This window comes from Pelobates fuscus, chromosome 1 (assembly GCF_036172605.1).
Source record: "Pelobates fuscus isolate aPelFus1 chromosome 1, aPelFus1.pri, whole genome shotgun sequence".
Taxonomy (NCBI): domain Eukaryota; kingdom Metazoa; phylum Chordata; class Amphibia; order Anura; family Pelobatidae; genus Pelobates; species Pelobates fuscus.
In genome coordinates, this window is record NC_086317.1 from 76816236 (window position 1) to 76833794 (window position 17559).

Here is a 17559-nt window from a genome sequence, read left to right on the forward strand (position 1 = left end):
CATTTCAGTGAGATAAAGCAAATATTTGAGAGATTCAGCAGTCTTTGGCATATAGGCAGCCCTGATTTGTAGTCATGCCAGTCAATTTATCATCCTGGAGTGCATAAATGCCAGGATGACATACCCCCTTTTTCCAAATCTGGCAGATCAGCACATGTACTATTTGGACAGATTTGGACAGCGAGAAGTAAAAAAAATGTAAATCACAAACTAAGGTCAGTTTTCGCTATTATAAACAGCTGAGTGTAAGGACACACAGGTCCACCTTGCACTTAATCTGTGTAATGAACATTGTATGTTATGGTTCTTCAAATGTGCCTTCAAAATGCTTAGATGGCACATGTGGTGAGGTTGCTATTATATGCAATTAAGATATGAGGGCTTGGGTGACAACAACATAGCTCCATTGGATAGAAGAAAAGTAGAAGAGGTAAGCTGATCACATAAAAGTGTTACACTGTCTTGCTGTAAGATATAGCGCACAATTTCAAATTCTGGTCCTAACTAATAAATCTCTACATAAGGCAACACTGCTCCTACCTACCTATCCTCACTAATACCCAAGTATGTCCAATCCAGGCTCATACGCTCTGCTGAAGATTTGTGTCTATCCTCTGTTCATACTCGCACCTCCGAGACCCACCTTCAAGACTTCTCAAGGGCTGCAATGTTCCTATGGAACTCCCTTCCCAGCTCACACTCTCTATTGCTTCAAAAATATTGAGAATTCACTTCTTCAGAAAGGTATATCAATTAAAGTGTTTCCCTCCCTGCACCTTGGTAACCCACCTTGCTTCCTCTCCTGCTACTGTATCATCAAAAATGTCATTACATTTTCTAGCAACCTTATATTCCCATACATGAAATATATCTTACCCTTATCTCTTGTGCCACTTTATCCCACTCCCTATAGATGTGAACTATTTTGGGCAGGGCCCTCGACACCCTCTGTTCTTGTGCATCCAATTTGCTTTGTTGTAAATACTTGTGTGCTAGTCCACCTATTGTACAGGACTATAGAATTTGTTGGCGCCTTATAAATAATAAAAATAATAATAATAAGGCAAGAATGTATAAAGATCCCACAGGGCCTAAGGTTTGTTATCAGTTGAGCCTTCCATTTACTCTTAGTATAGGTATGGTGAATGGAGCCAAGCTTGGACCAGTATCTTCATGGCACCCAAAGGCTTGCCAACTATGGCAAGGCTGATATAAAAATATGTAGGGAGCAGGTGATGACTTCATGGTGGGCATAGACATGAAGCAAATCGTGTCACTGACAATGTTTCTGTGGCCTTCAATCACAGGCTGAGCATCTGTTGAGTGCTGCTAAAGCACCTGTATATAGTGCTTAAATGCCCTATAACTCATCAAAAGTGCTGCACAGGCATACTTAAAGGGACACTTTAGGCACCATGACCATTTTGTCCCATTGATTTGGTTATAGTGCCTGAATTGCTTCCAATGTTAAATACTTTTTGAGCAGTTAACTAAATTAGGGTCCATGGACTCCGACAACCTGGCCTACACTGGAGGCATGGCTAAGGCATAGACTACACACTACCTTAGTCATACCAAACAGTCTGTGATAGGCTGAAGAAGCCAGCCAATGCTTCACAGAGGGGATTGGCTGCTGTAAAAAACTGTTTAAAGAAACACTCCAGGCACAAAAAGCACTTCAGCTTACTGAAGTGCTTTGTATGTTTGGAGTCTGTCATTTTTGACAGTTTATAAATGTGATTTCTTTAGAAATCAGCACTTTCATAACTAAGGAAAGAAAGTCCTCCCTCTCTGTCACTCTGATAGCCAGAGATGCTTTCTTCCACTTCCATTAGGCCCACGGACTGCACCTGCTTTCCTCCTTCTCAATGAGAAATACTACGGCTCCAGCACAAAGTATTTTCAAAGATTGGTCATTCCTCCAGTCTGTGCATACATGTTTACTTTGTGGGTATATCTATTAATTAGCTTTTTTTTAAAAAAAAATAAAAAAAAATCATTCAGTGTAGTGTTCGTTTAACACTGATGGAAGGATGGTATCAGGATACTCCAGGCACTATGACCACTTCAATGAGATGAAGTAAACAAAGTGCTACAGTATCCCTTTACTTACGCACTTATACTTCAGTTTCCCTTATTTCTCAACTCACCAGATGACAGAGCTGCTCTGTCAGGTTATTGGGGGGATTAAAGGGAAACTGTGTCACAGACGCAGATTTTGTGCCTTGAAATGTCCGAGCCTTGGTCTCTGTCTAAACCTGGGGCCATTAAGAGCTGCATTAGGTAACCTTATGTTTTGGTTTTTTTTTTTACTGATTATGCATCAAGGAACCATGTTGACCTATTAGGACATACAATTGTATATGTTAGAAATGCTACACCCCCAGTGTTTCCATAGGACTAACACAGTACATCAATACTCCCCAACTTCCCACAGTCAATATAAACTCACCAGGGCTCAGCAGAAAACTGAGTAAACCTCTCAACAGGCATGTAATTGTGTGGGTGTGACATATCTGCACAGAATATTGGATATTTTTGTGTTTAGACTGCTGCGGAATATATGTGGGTATTGTAGTGCATGTTCACAGTGTTTAGACTGGAGCATGGTACATTAAAACATTACAATTCTTTTTTTAGAACAGAATCAAGAAGAGTTTATTTACTAAGCTGTGGATTGTGGTGAACTGACATATGGGTAACCATGAAAAGACTAAAATGGCTGAGCTGGAGAATATTCTCAGCTTTACTTTTGTTATTTTATTATCAAGTGCCCCCAACCTCAACCAATTTCAGGGTTTTGTCCCGATTTCATTCCTGGTGCTTCAGATCTGGGAACATAAGAACATAAGGTAATGGGACCCTAACCAACACAGTGTAAGCACATCATTACTCAAACTTGCATCATGGGAAAGCCTTAGAAAAATGCAGAAAGCTTTTCAGCAGAGCCCTGCATGGTCTCCATGGGTTGGGCCAGCTAGAGAGGCTGTCAGTCATTCTTGGCATGTGTTCATGCCAGGCTGACATAACCTTTCACTGGTCAACCCTACCCCTATTCCAGTCAGCTTCACCTATTTGAGGCCTAAGCAGTGAGTGGTGTGACTGGCATGTTTCTTTAGGGCTGCCCACAGTACTGATTTCATAGTAGAAAGCCTGACCGCATTATTTATAAGCAAGCTTATTCACTAAAGTGAGAATAAAATATTTGTCCAGGAAAGTATGGTGGATCTTGCAACCCAACAATAAGGCGTGTTTGCCAAATCCACCATGTTTTACTGGACACACATTGCTGTTATTATTATTGCCATTTATATAGCGCCAACAGATTCCGTAGCGCTTTACAATATTATGAGAAGGGGGATTTAACTATAAATAGGACAATTACAAGAAAACTTTCAGGAACGATAGGTTGGAGAGGAAGCTGCTCAAACGAGCTTACAGTCTATAGGAGGTGGGGTATAAAACACATTAGAACAGGAAATAGCAACCAAATAAGGTGGGAGTGAAGCAGAGCTGGAGGAGAGAGTAGATTGCTGCCCTTTAGGAGAGAGCAAGAGACAGGTATGTAAAGTAGAGGTTACTCTGGGAGGCCATAAGCTTTCCTAAAGAGATGGGTTTTGAGGCACTTAAACGATTTAAGACTAGGTGAGTTTGATGGTGGTAGGCAGGCTTTTCCATAGGAAGGGAGCTGCCCGCGAAAAGTCCTGCAAGCGTGAGTTGGCCGTACGGGTGCGAGCAGCAGACAGGAGAAGGTCAAGGGCAGAGCAGAGAGACCGAGAAGGAGCATACCTACGAATCTGTGAAGAGATATAAGAGGGGCTAGAATTGGTCAATGCATTATAGGTATGGGTTAACACTTTGAATCGACTCCTATAGGATACAGGAAGCCAATGTAAGGACTGACAGAAGGGTAAGGTGTGAGAGGACCGACTAGAGAGGAACATCAGTCTGGGGGCAGCATTCATTACAGACTGTAGCGGGGCAATATGGCTTTTGGGAAGACCAATTAGGAGAGGGTTACAATAATCCATGCAGGAAATTACTAGAGCATGGACAAGCTCCTTGGTAGCATCTTGCGTAAGAAAGGGGCGGATGCGGGCTATGTTTTGTTGTGTAGAATATTGAATGAAAAAAGCAGCAACAACAATAAAAAGATGAAAAACAAAACCTTCATCCTTAGTCTCAGTGTTTGGGTATAAACCAAAAACCACAGGTGTTTTATTATTCCAACTAAGGAAAAAAAATTACATAGGCTGTTACATTGTCTGGAAAAAAAAAAACATGCAGCCGTCAAGTTTTGCTTTTCTCTGTATTTTATGTAGGATAAATTTACTGGATTCTTTAAAATAGGAATTGTCAATGAAACTGAAATCAAGGTGAATTTCAATTTTCAGGCCACAATATCCAAACTGAATAGCTGAAATATCGACCCCCTCCCTCCTTACAAAGGAATCCCAAAGTATTTCCTGGACACATATAGCTTCGTTAAGCTGATGGGCAGCACATAAAAATACTGCCCTATGGTATGCAACATATACTGTGTAAATTATACAAAAGGCAGGGTAGGGGGTGTCATGGGCTGTTCCAAGGCATGTAAGAGTAACCCGGATAACGTGGTGTGTCTGACTGTCCTAATTCATTCTTTTATGTGTACAGGTGCAGCTATAACAATTGCTTTCCTACATCCACCTGTAATCAGGTGATGCTCTGTGTGATAGAGGACTAGGCCCAGGCTGTTTTTTTTATTTGGGGTGGGGGGTGATGGGGAGGGTGTCTCATTTCAGACATCAGACAATTCTATCATCCCCATAAGGCTATGTAACTTCATAGATTTCTGGCGAAATAGCTGATTTTATTTATGGTGCAAAATAAAATAATATATATATATATATATATATATATATATATATATATATATATATATATATATATATAAGATCAATAGTTTGCTGAGTGATATTTGAATTCTAAAATATTTTCCAGGTATGCCGGCGACGTGACAGCTGACATGTCCCTGTCTCTTTAAATGGCCGGCTTTCGGCGTCAACCAGAGCAAGGGTGTCCATGTGGAGCAGCTCCATGCCTTGTTGTCCCGGGTTGTGATTGGCTGAACTAGGGATGACATATTTTAATAAGATGCAAACGCACTGCAGGGGGGCGGGGCTGCTGCAAGCGGCGGGATGGAATGCCATGGAATGGATGTTTAGTAGAGCATTAGAATGTGGAATGCTCGAGTTAGCAACGAGTTGGGATGTACCATCTCCATTTACAGGAGAGGAGGGGGAGTGATTTTCTACTCTTTCGCCAAATTGTATGACCCACTTTCAAGCTCTACAAAATTACATCACCCTGTATCCATCATTTTATATCAGATGCATGTTAGTATTGCTATTAGTTAACCCTTCCTTACTTGGCTGTGCGTCACAAGAAAGGGTTTAAGTCTTGTCATTTGTTCTAACAGCAGCATACATGTGCCTTACAAACACATGACAACACAGAGGGGGTTGTCACAAAAAGACATGTGGGTTGGGCTGCATTTACATTAAGACTATTCATTACAAATTAATATATATATATATATATATATATATATATATATATATACACACACCATATATACAATACCTGATACATACATATATATATATATATATATATATATATCTCCAAATTGTTTGTGATAGTTAATTTAATGTGTCGCTAATAATCTCAATCTTCCAAATGGAAGCCTGCATACACCGCACTTTACACACAATGCACAGCTATGGTCTTGTTACTGTAACATAGTTAATGCTATATATGTATCCATGGTGATGATAATAACAGTAGTACTAGGTATTCTTCATGCAGTAGCTCAGCACATAGTACTGCATCCTCCCCTGTGACTCCCCCCCCCCCCCAGATCCAGTGCCCGTGTCTCTCCTGTCCGGGTTTTTGTCCTGCCCTATAGTAGCTCAGGGCTCTGTTAGTCCCTTTTTTTTCTTGTTGTGTTTCTGTTACTCATCGCCATCTTGTTGCAGCCCTTTTCTTGTCTGGGAGATCCGTGGGGGGGTCCGGGTTATATTTTTTGTTGCCTTTATTTATTATTTGAAGATTTTTTCCTCACTGGGGAGGGGGAAGGGGATTGCCACAGTCCCTCCATTGCCTGGTTTTGTGCTGTCGGATTAGGAAGTAAGAAGGAGCAGGGATCTTACAGTGAGTGCTGAGAAATGAGCCTGGAGACCTTATTACAAGCAGCCTTGTTCCTAGAATGGCAAGCCCAGCAACAACAACAGAAAACACGTGGTGAGTGGGCTAACATGTTACATGTGTGCCGGGCAGGGTTGTGCCAATGGGCATGTCAGTAGCAAGGCACCGGTTTCTAGTTACTGCATTGGCTGTATGAGCTGTACCCTGTGTGCAGATGATTGCACCCCGTGTACGTTATGTATTCTGCACACTGGATCCTATTTAAAAATATTAATTGCTCCCTATGTACATGTATTAGGTGCACAGATCAGCCTGTATATTGCTCCACATTGTATCTTAATTTACTGCATGCTAGCTGCACACTGGATCATGTATTCTTTACTTGCCCCCCATTACTGTAAAATCATACACTGTATTCTGTGTTTATGGGGGAGCATACCTCTGCAACGTTATATACGGAGGATAGCTACACGTTGCTCTACGTGTTTCATCAGCTCCAAATATTAACTCTGTATGTATGGATCTTTTTAGATGCCATGTACATGGGTGACTTTTAGACTGGACCCAGATAATATGGATGAGCTGTACGCTGGTCGTTGGGTATATATTATGGGTGGGCTGTACAAGGCTGGTGAGCTGTACGCTTGTTATACATTGATGGTGGGCTGTACACTGGGTATACGTGGAGAATGAGCTGTACACTGGTCTTTGAGTGTACACTGGGTGTGCAAGGATGATGAGCTGTACATGGCTGGTGAGCTGTACACTGGGTGTAGATGGCTGGTGAGCTGTACACTGGGTGTAGATGGCTGGTGAGCTGTACACTGGGTGTAGATGGCTGGTGAGCTGTACACTGGGTGTGAATGGATGATTAGGTGTACATGGTTGGTATGCTGTACACTGGATGCACATTGCTGGCATGCTGTACATGGAGGATGAGATTTACATTATGTGTACATGGCTGGTGAGCTGTACATTATGTGTACATGGCTGGTGAGCTGTACATTATGTGTACATGGCTGGTGAGCTGTACATTATGTGTACATGGCTGGTGAGCTGTACATTAGGTGTACATGGCTGGTGAGCTGTACATTAGGTGTACATGGCTAGTGAGCTGTACACTGGGTGTACATGGCTAGTGAGCTGTACACTGGGTGTACATGGCTGGTGAGCTGTACACTGGGTGTACATGGCTGGTGAGCTGTACACTGGGTGTACATGGCTGGTGAGCTGTACAGTAGTATATTGTCTGCCCTTCTCTTGCTGTTGTATAGTTGAGGTATTAATGTGAGCAGGCTGTCCCTGGCTCACACGGATTGCCCTGGCCGGGGCAGATTGCTGGCTCTGGCTGGGGTTTCAGTGCAGGGCGGTGGCAATCCTCCACTAGCTGTTTTGCATAATAGGCTGACATGGGTTGTCATATGACCGGCAGCAGCCTCCCCTCCCCCGGACTCCTTCATTGCCGGGCCCTTCCTGGACAGCCTGGCTATCCCTTACCCCCGGCCCCCTCACTCCCTGCCCCCGGCCCCCTCGGACAGGTCCCAGTCTCCCTGAGTGCGCGGATTCCCCGGCCGAGCCGTGTTACAGGGTGTCTGCTAGCGGGCTGCCGGCAGTGAGCGGGTTACTGCGCCCTGGTGACGTGTCAAACCCCGCCTCCTCCCCCCACGTGCGCCGGGGACCCGCCCGGGGAGGGGGGGGAGTGCTCGGGCTGTGAGCGGGACCTGCACATAGACAGGGCTGGGCGGGGCTAGCACACAGGACTGGGCGGGGCCTGCTCATAGACAGGGCTGGGCGGGGTCAGCACGCGCTCACTGCATGATCCACGTAACACATGATATCCCCTCCCCCCCCCCCCACAACTGGCTGAGAGTCTGCCATCAGCCGCCACCATGTTCTCCTCACCCACTCACAGCCGGGAAACCGAGCACAGCGGCTATTAGTATACATGGAGCAAGAAATAAACACATTCACAGTGCAGACACCCACCTGCCATCACTGTGTGTGTCAACCTGCCCCCTGGCAGTGTATGAATGCTGCATACTACTACCAGTCCCATCAGCCCGGGCTAGTGATCTGTTTTATAAAGTGTAGTAAGCCTGGCTGCTCTCATTGTTCCGCTTTTACCTTTTTTTTCTTTCTTTTTATATTTCCCTTATGCCTACTGTTTCTTAAAGATGAACTCTGCGCACCCTCTACAGCAGGGGTCGCCAAACTTCGGCCCTCTAGATGTTGCTGAACTACAACTCCCATGATTCTTTGAATTACATAGATAGCCAGAGAATCATGGGAGTTGTAGTTCAGGAACATCTGGGGGGCCGGAGTTTGAGGACCCCTACTCTACAGGTTAAGGGACAGTGCACACAGAAAACTTACTGTTTGACATTTTATAAGGCTACTTCAAATCATCCATCTCAGCAAACAGGGGGATTCAGTTCCGCCGTATCGTGTTCAGCCCACTGCTGCTTCACGGTACCCCGATAACGCTGGGTCATACACTAATTCCAACGTGGGAGACAAAAGTGCTTTGAAGTGGTCATGGTGCCTGGATTTTGTATATGCAGCATTCGCTATAAAACATTACACATACGGAGTTTAACCCCTTCGCTGCCGGGGTGTAATGCCACATCCAGCAGTGTTTTTAGGGCGTCATTAGCCAACCCAGAATAAGAGTTACTAGCTGGCTAATGTCAATTCTATGTATATTTTATGCACAGCTTGTCATTCGTCGGCTGACAGTGGTCAGGTCGACACTCTCAGCCAGTGAATGGTGATGAGATCAGCGCATTACTCTGCAGAAGCCTGTGTAAGTCACCAAAGTGGCAAGGAGCCTTGTCAGGTGCACACCCAGGGAAGCAGGCAAACCGTTTTCCCGCTACCAACAAATAGAGCCAGAATACTTCTCTTTTCTTCCTTGTGCCGCATGTCAATACCAGGGTGCATCCATTTTGTCCTCCTCTGTCCATGATGTCTGCAGTGTATCCTTCTGTGGAATTATGGGTAAATTAGTTTAGCAGCTGAAATGGAGCCTTGCTTAAGCTCCGCAGAATACTGAACAATTTGCTCAAATCACACGCTCTATGAGAAAAAGTATTCCCTATTTTTATTTTTCTGTATATCTAACATACTGAAATGAATTTATAACACTTTGGAAACAGTCAGAAAAGGATTAGTTAAAAAAAACTAAACCTGCAAAGTGGCAGTGTTGCTTTAACACAGTACTGTAATCTTTCAGTATTTCATAAAGATATCATTATGAAATACTGAATCTGACTGCATTAAAATCTCATTGACTCATGAACAAGGCTGAGGTGGACAAAAGGTGAAGTGCCTCAGTCTACTTTTGTCCAATCCCAGCAGCTGTCACAAGTGACATGTTGGTTTAAGGCATTGGCCTATAGAAGGCTTTGCAGGTTCCTCCATAGACATCAAAGTTGTACTGTCACTCGTGAGTAAAAGAACACAGCACTGACACAACTCATGGCAAATTTAAAGGGACACTCCAGGCACCCCGACCACTTCTGCCCTTTGAAGTGGTCTGGGTGTCAACTCCCGTCACCTTTAACCCTGCAAGTGTAATTATTGCAGTTTTTATAAACTGCAATAATTACCTTGTAGGGTTAAGTCCTCCTCTAGTGGCTGTCTATCGGGTTTTTAAAACACAAAAAGTGTTTTAAATGACGCTGGACGTCTTCACGCTATGCATGAGGACCTCCAGCGTCTTCCTATGTGGAGGACTAATGCGTGGCCACGTATGCACATTAGGTCTCCCCCGCCGGCCGCGTGGATGGAGCCTGACCCAGCGCTGTGGGACATCGGAGCTGGATTCAGGTAAGCAACGTGGGGTGGTGGGGAGGGGGGCACTGCAGGATTCTGCAGTGCCAGGAAAACGGATTTGTTTTCCTGGCACTGGAGAATCCCTTTAAGCTGGTTACTGCATGGTAACACCACTCCCTTACACCATATTACCATTAAGTTTTCCTGGGCAAGACATCTAAAGGTATATATCCGCAGTGCATGCAGTCCTGATTCACAATACATTTATTCATATGTGTAGATCACTATTGCTTCATACATCTGGATATTCACTGCATGCAGACATGCAATTCACAGGCCTGACGTGTTCAGTGTACTTTGCATCACTCACGTAAGTCAGAGCTTCTCTTTATTCACTAGATGGTCCATTCAATCAGATAATGTAACTCATACTAGCTGTATAGTATAATGTATATACAGACACCAGTACTAAACATAAATAGCCATACATACATTTAATCTCTTGAGAGTACAAGTTAATAGTACATTTTATGCCAAAATAAAGCTAATTGGAGGGAGGGACTTGCTCCTTGCATTGCCTAGAGATGGGTTGTTAATCACTGGCCAAGAGCAACGTCTTGACACACTGTATTGACCTTTATCTGTTGGGTTTCTTTGCCTAAAGACCTTTCACACCCTTGCCACCAGCAGCGTGAATTACATTGGGACTGCAACACTACTCCTACACAATCTGAGACTGAACACTGTACAGTACTGTTACCGTGTGGGGACTTGGCAGAATTTGCAAAGACACCCCAGCGGTGACATCGCTGCTGGGGTTCCGGTGGCCGTTAGGGCAGGTAAAAGTGAGATGTGCTTACCTAAAACTGTCCCTTGCAGGCGTGGCCATCTTCCTCCAGCCATTCCTCTTAAGTTAGTGCGAGGAGCCGACGGCACTGCTGTATTCTCGCGCATGTGAACAGCATTGAGTTCTATGGAGGATTCCGCTGGATGCTCCATAGACAGGTCCAATTTCCTGCAGCCGTTACTTGGCGGCAGGAGCTCTGCCGAATGTCTAGAAGGGTAAGACAAAGGAAATATACAGAGACAAAGTTGTCTCTTTATATCACTGGAATTTCAGTGAAAGATGGAAGTGCCTCTTTAATTATTTTGAGTAGTCTGTGCATTATACATTATAAAATCTGTGTAGTACATCCATAGAGACTATAAGTATGAGCAATATGAGTTGATCTCCTCCATGCAAGACATAATATAGCATTCTCACTAAACATTAAACACCTGCTGCAGTGGGGCTGCAAACACGTTCATAAAATAATTAATAAAACCGTGTGAATGCGACTCAGTCTGCCAGTGCTTTAGGGCTGTTGGATCTGATAGAATTTCTAAAGATGGCATAGTCGAGCTGTTCAGGGCTGTCCTGATTAGCACTGTAGACCTTGTTCGATTTTTGGTAGAGAGCGCCCAATTTTGCACATCTCCCACACTGGGAGGCTGCTGAGGTATTCACACTGTGCTTTAGGCTTATCGCCAGCTGTTCTACAGTACCACTGACATTTAATGAAGATGCTAGAAAATTTGTATGTGCTGCAAACGCTTCAAACTCCTAGTCGAGTGCGTATAAGACCCATCGTGGCGTGTCCTAAAAAGACCCGATGGACTTGTGTGCATGATTTGAGATACATGATATTGTGAATAATTTAGAATCCACTAGAATTTCATCACTTGTGTGAGCTGACTAGGAATGTAAAAAAAATAGCGTACCGTATAAAACATCTTTAAAAAAATAAATGTAAAAATCAAGAAACAATTGGTTGCATAATGTCTGCTTTCTGCACCATAAAATCTCTTAGCTGCAGCGTCCACGCGTTTGATAATTTGCATTGTTTGTATTCACTGTTCTCCCAGATGTGACTTAAAGGACGATGACATGCTCACCTTGATCACACATGTGGCATACATAATTTGGGCTATAGATGTGTTCCACCATTGTTAGACTATGTTAATTCTTAAATGGCACACTAATATAAAATGCCTAATGGGCGCCTCTTATCTCTTGCATAGCTTGAAAATGTTATTTTGTAATTTTTGTTTGTATGTTGTAACCATTAGGATACAGACACATTTTAAATTTTCTTTCCCCTAATCGTTTCAGATTTCTGATATACATAGTCACCATGAAGGGCTGAGTACCAGACGGAGAGCAGTAGTATTACGCTAGTATATTTATGCTACATTGATATAATGAAAAAATGCGCTTTTTATAAGACAGACGCACTGCTGCATCTTCTACAGGAAAGATATGAATCCCTTGAATCTAGTTATACCGTGCCCCCCCCCCCCCCCCCACCCTGAACACACATATTGTGGGAGGTACTAATATATTTTCCTTCTTCATTCTGCCCTTCCTAGCTGCTCTGTCTGGTTCTTGGGAGAGCCCTCCTGAGTACATGAGTGGGGGAAGGGCAGACAGCACAGGGCAATCCTTTTTAACCAACTTCCTGCTTATTGCAGAGCCAGTAATCTGAGCTTTCCTACCCTTATTGGAGGCTGTTGCTGAACACTAGGTGCTTTCTATAAAGCAGAAGGGGAAGCATTTTTAGACATTGTTTGCCGTAAAATAACACGTTAGTTGGTTTTAGAAAAATGCTGTGTTTTTACCGCAGAATGCATGCATATTTCTTACTCTGAAGTATGTACTGTATGTGTGTATTCATCTTTCATTTATATGCTTTTGAAATTCTAAACTGCATTTCATTGGTCTGTGCTTCCTCTATCTATACCTTCTCCTTGCCAGAAACATTCTAATGTTAAAAGAGATTCTCCCCCCCCCCTTAAATCATATGATATACAGTTTACTTACTACAATGCACAAGTTTGACCCTGCTTTGTACGACGTTGTCTTTATATATTACTGTTTACTGAGATCACTAAGCTATTTTTGAAATCAAAATGGAAGTCCCAGGTTTTTGTTTGTGACTTTAACCATATCACTGAATAATTTTTACCCTAAAACTATCGTTACAAAGACATCATTGAACAGGCAATACAATATAGGCTATAAAATATTATGTGCGCAGTCTGCAGTAGTAAAGAAAAAATAGTATTTCTCTGCAATGTTGTCTTTGTTGTTCTCTGGTTGCGGTGTTTAAAAAGAAATAAATAAAATCCCCAAGCGATGCATATTAACCATAGATCACCCTGAATTCAGCATTCCTGTAAATGTGTTGTAGGGGAGCCTGTTGAGTATTTGCCAGAAATTACATGTGGAGGGATTAGGGAGAAGCACTAGAGAACAGGTTGTGCAAAGCATATTTGCTGTTTAATTATAAACATGTTCTTTTTATTGTTATATGGTAAGAACCATAGTTGCCAACTGTCATAAATTTGCTGGGGCAGTCCCATGTTTTGGGCTCATGCCCCAGCAAAAATGAGTCTTGGGTCCTGTCCCAGATTCCAGGACATCCACAGGAAGGTGGATAGAAATATGTCTTTCTTTAATATTTTTTTTGTGTGTATTTGCTAGTTTGTGTGTGAGCAAGACAATGGCTGTGCCCGTGAGGGACAGGTTCAGGTAAGTAAAACTCTAAACGGCGATGTCACCAACAGGGGTCTTTGCACAATATGCAAAGTCCACAGGCGGTGACAGACCTGCTTTAATTGAGGATTGCAGTGAATTAAATGAATATAAAAATGTAGGCCACAATTGGGGAAACTCTCCAGGTAGATTCTGTTTCAATTTGGCTATTTTGGCCTTTTAGTTTAAATTCACTTTAATTTTCCAGCTTTAGTGAATAATCCTATACGTGTGTTAGCCTTGCTTTAACCCTTTTTATTATGAGTAAAAACACCCATTTAAAAATTTTTTTTTTTCCATTTTCTTTTAATGCATTGTCATTATTGGTGGAAATCCACTGTATTACATGGAGTGATCAAAAATGATGTATTTTTGTGGATTGTGTTGCACATGTTTGAGCACTACAGTCTGAATTTAAAGGGTCTATCAAGGGTAAATTTACCTTTTTTTTTTTTTTTTTAAATTACTCCCCTCCCCTTGCAGCGGCACTCCAGGCTTGCTTCTTACACAGCAGCATTCTAGGGAACTAGAAAATGGTTCTCATCCAATCCAGACCCTCTTGTTCTAGATCTCCAACTAAATGAGACGTGACAGCAGCAGATTCTTCTGTACACATTCAGTGAGAAAAACTGTAAAGCAAATATTCACACATGCACAGAAAATCCTGTTGCTTCTCATTCATAATAGAAATAACAATGAGTACTCGTGCGAGTGAATGTAAGCAGATAGGTTTATATTCACTTGTGTTAGTATGTCTTGTTTATTATTGAAATGAGGCGTTTTCAGCAAATCATTGCATGATGTGCCCAGTGCTGTACATAAAAAAAACTGTGGGAGGGCGATATGTTTCCTGGAACTATAAAGCTGGCTGAACATTTCCTAGCGTGTGTCTCTCCTTCCATGTTACAGATAGAATAAGGGGGGTTAAGTTAAAAAAGGCTTTGAATATTTTAATGTGGATTTTAGAACAGGGTCGTGAAATACATAGTTACACAGCTGAAAAGAGACATGTGTCCATTAAGTTAAGCCTTTTGCACATCTGTTTTTGCTGTTGATCCAAAAGAAGTCAAAAAACCTAGTTTGAAGCGCTTCCAATTTTGCAACAAACCAGGAAACTATTCCTTCTCGACCCCAGAATGGCAGTCAGATCTCTGAACTCTCTCTGAATGAGCATTCTGTTTTTGCAAATATTCATCCAGTTGCTGTTTAAACATCTGTACAAACTTTGATAAAAAACACTTCTTCAAACAGAGAATTCTGCGTCCTTGTTATGTTTACTGTAAAAACCCTTTTCTTTGCCTTGGACTAAATCTCCTCCTTTCTTCCAGTCTAAATGTGTGATCTTGTGTCCTGGGTATAGTCCTGTTTATGAATCCATTCTCAGACAGTGGTTTGTATTGGCCCGGAATATATTTGTATAATGCGATCATATCCCCTCTGAGGTGTCTTTTTTCTAAACTAAAGATATTTCAATTTGTTAATCTTAATAACTTAAATATTCCATTACTTTTGACTAATTTTGTAGCCCGCCTTTGCACTTTTTTTAGTGCCACAACATCCTTCTTTAGAACATGTGCCCAAAATTGCACAGCATAATTAAGGTGTGGTCTTAGCAGTGATTTTTATAAATTATATTTTCATACCCAGCATGAATGCAACCTTTTTTTAAAAAAAAAATCTTTATTTTTATTTTATACATTTTTAGCATATAGGGGAGGGGGTACAGAAAAAAGAGTTTGGGTATAACAGTTATGGGATGCAAAGCATTGCTGTGCATTACTGAGGTAACAGAGGTAACATTTTTCTTATCATCGTATAGTTCGAACAGGCTTGTCGGGGTAACATCCATAGGTTCAATACACAACTCAGATGAATTCTTCAATCAGGGGAATGCAACCTTTTTATTCATGACAATACCTTACAGGTCTTGGCAACTGCTGCTTGACATTGCACATTGTTGCCTAGTTTGTTGTCTATACCAACCCAAATCCTTCACATGTGTTGTTATTCCTAATTCACTACCATTTAGGGTGGAAGTTACTTGTGCAGTTTTCACCCCAAAGTGCATAACTTTGCATTTTTCTACATTTTAATTTCATCTGCCATTTGTGTTCCCAGTTCTCCAATCTCCCTCTAGAGATCCCTCTGCAGCAAAGTAATATCCTGCTCACATTGTGTTACTTTAAAGCGTTTTGTGTCATCTGCAAACACTGAAACATGGGCTTGAAAAAAGTATGCTCTGCTTTTTTTTTTTTAAGTGTAGAAAAAAATACAAAGACAAAGTAGTCTGGCGTGACTCCTCGTTCTACATTATTTTAATAATATTGACGCGTGAGAACAGGTTTGGTACTATGGTATCTAGGTAAGGGGATTATGCAATAAAGCTGAGCTGTGGAAACAATTTGATAATCATTCAAGTAGTGTTGCTACTATGTCGAGCAGAGATTTTCAACCATTTTTGAAACAAGTTCCTTAACTATATTTACAGGAACACTCCACTGAATTGTTATTATATTTTTATTAACAATTTAGTTGATATACCACCAAAGAAAACATGCATATAGGTCCTTGAGGGGGGGGGAGGGGGGGGAGGTTGAAGCAAACAACTTGCCAGCCCTCCCCTCAATTCCCGACACAGACTTTTAGTCTGTACTAGGAAACCACCCACTACAGCCTTATCATTGAGAAGCTCTTATGCTTCACAATGACTGGTAGTACTGTTACAAATATGACAGGCTCCAGACCCTTAACGCACTTCTGCAAAGGATTGGCGCTGGATGCATCAGGTGGTCTAGAAGTTCACTTTGCATTTGCTATTTGAAAACAATTTAACAGAAAATGGAAGTACTGCACTCATGGCTTTCTAGTTCCAGAGCCACAGTAATAAACTTGTAGTTCTGGTTCTTGGAGAGTCTCTTTAAGGCTGACGTTGTCTAAAATGAAAACATTGAAAAGTCCTTATTATGCAGTACTATGTCGAAATGACAAGAGGCATGGCCTGTGTGCTCAATCGCACCTAATACCATGAATATTTATCAACTTTTGCTTTATGCAAATGGTTCCTCGTTCAATATCCCTCTTTATATAACCTCCTCTAACCCTCCCCCCCCAAAAAAGTCTGGCTGGATAATACTTGCAGTGAACTTGGAGTGTCTTTCAGTCTTAACAAGAATCCTACGCACCAGTGTGTGGGTTTTTTCCCCCTCCATTTTCCTCCTCCTATCCATTCTACCGTATAGATTGTTAAAAATCCCTTTTAAAAGAGTGTTTGTTTTAGTGTCTTCTCTTTATAAGCATGGGTAGACATGTCTAATGTGGAGAGGGATACAGGGCATAAATTCCACGTACGTAGAAAAGCCAATAAAAGGAGCCAATCCACTAGCTTTTTTTTTTTTTCTTCATCTAATTATTAAAAATATTGACAAGCTTGTGCAACCAGGGGATGGATGTAGAATAATTATTAGTGAGAACACTATTTTTGGATTTTCTAGACGGCATACTAAGTTGAACCTTCTAGTTAATCACTCTCTAGTAATCTGACTCTTGCACAGTTTTTGTTAGGTAGCTGGTCAAAATGTCACTCCCGATCAATCATAAACCTATGTAAACCTTAATAGGACAGGTATTTTTTGAAAAAAATTTCTGGTGACCTTTCCAGTTCATAAAGTTTTTTTTTTTTTTTGTTCTTGTCTTCTCATTTCAAAATGATCTGTTTGGTGATCTACGCTACAATTAACCTCACCCCTCCACTTTTTTTGTGTGTGTAAATTATTGCATTTAGTACATTCAAAAAGTATACATATATATACATTAGCAATGTCAGTCTGCTCTTGCTGATCATTCCTTAGATTTCATGATCAACTAGCAATGGTGGAAGGCATCCAGCCTATCACTGCTCTTCCATTCATTGATTTTATTGGGAGAAACAAGTGGCTACTATAGAATCCTCTCGTTCTTTATCATTCCATTTCCTGGAGGAAACATCCTGAGGGAATAAAGCTAGTCTCTGCAGGATTTCCTCG

General features: G+C 41.8%; 1 protein-coding gene across 2 annotated transcripts in view; it reads left to right on the top strand.

Moving 5' to 3' along the window:
- Positions 1–6001: 6001 nt before the first annotated feature.
- Positions 6002–17559, top strand: part of MNT (MAX network transcriptional repressor) — a 70193-nt gene continuing 58635 nt past the window's right edge. For both annotated transcript variants that reach the window (XM_063444002.1, XM_063444011.1), the window contains exon 1: positions 6002–6285. In XM_063444002.1, the coding sequence (XP_063300072.1) occupies positions 6210–6285 (76 nt within the window). In that variant the 5' untranslated portion in view covers positions 6002–6209. The remainder of the gene's footprint in view (positions 6286–17559) is intronic.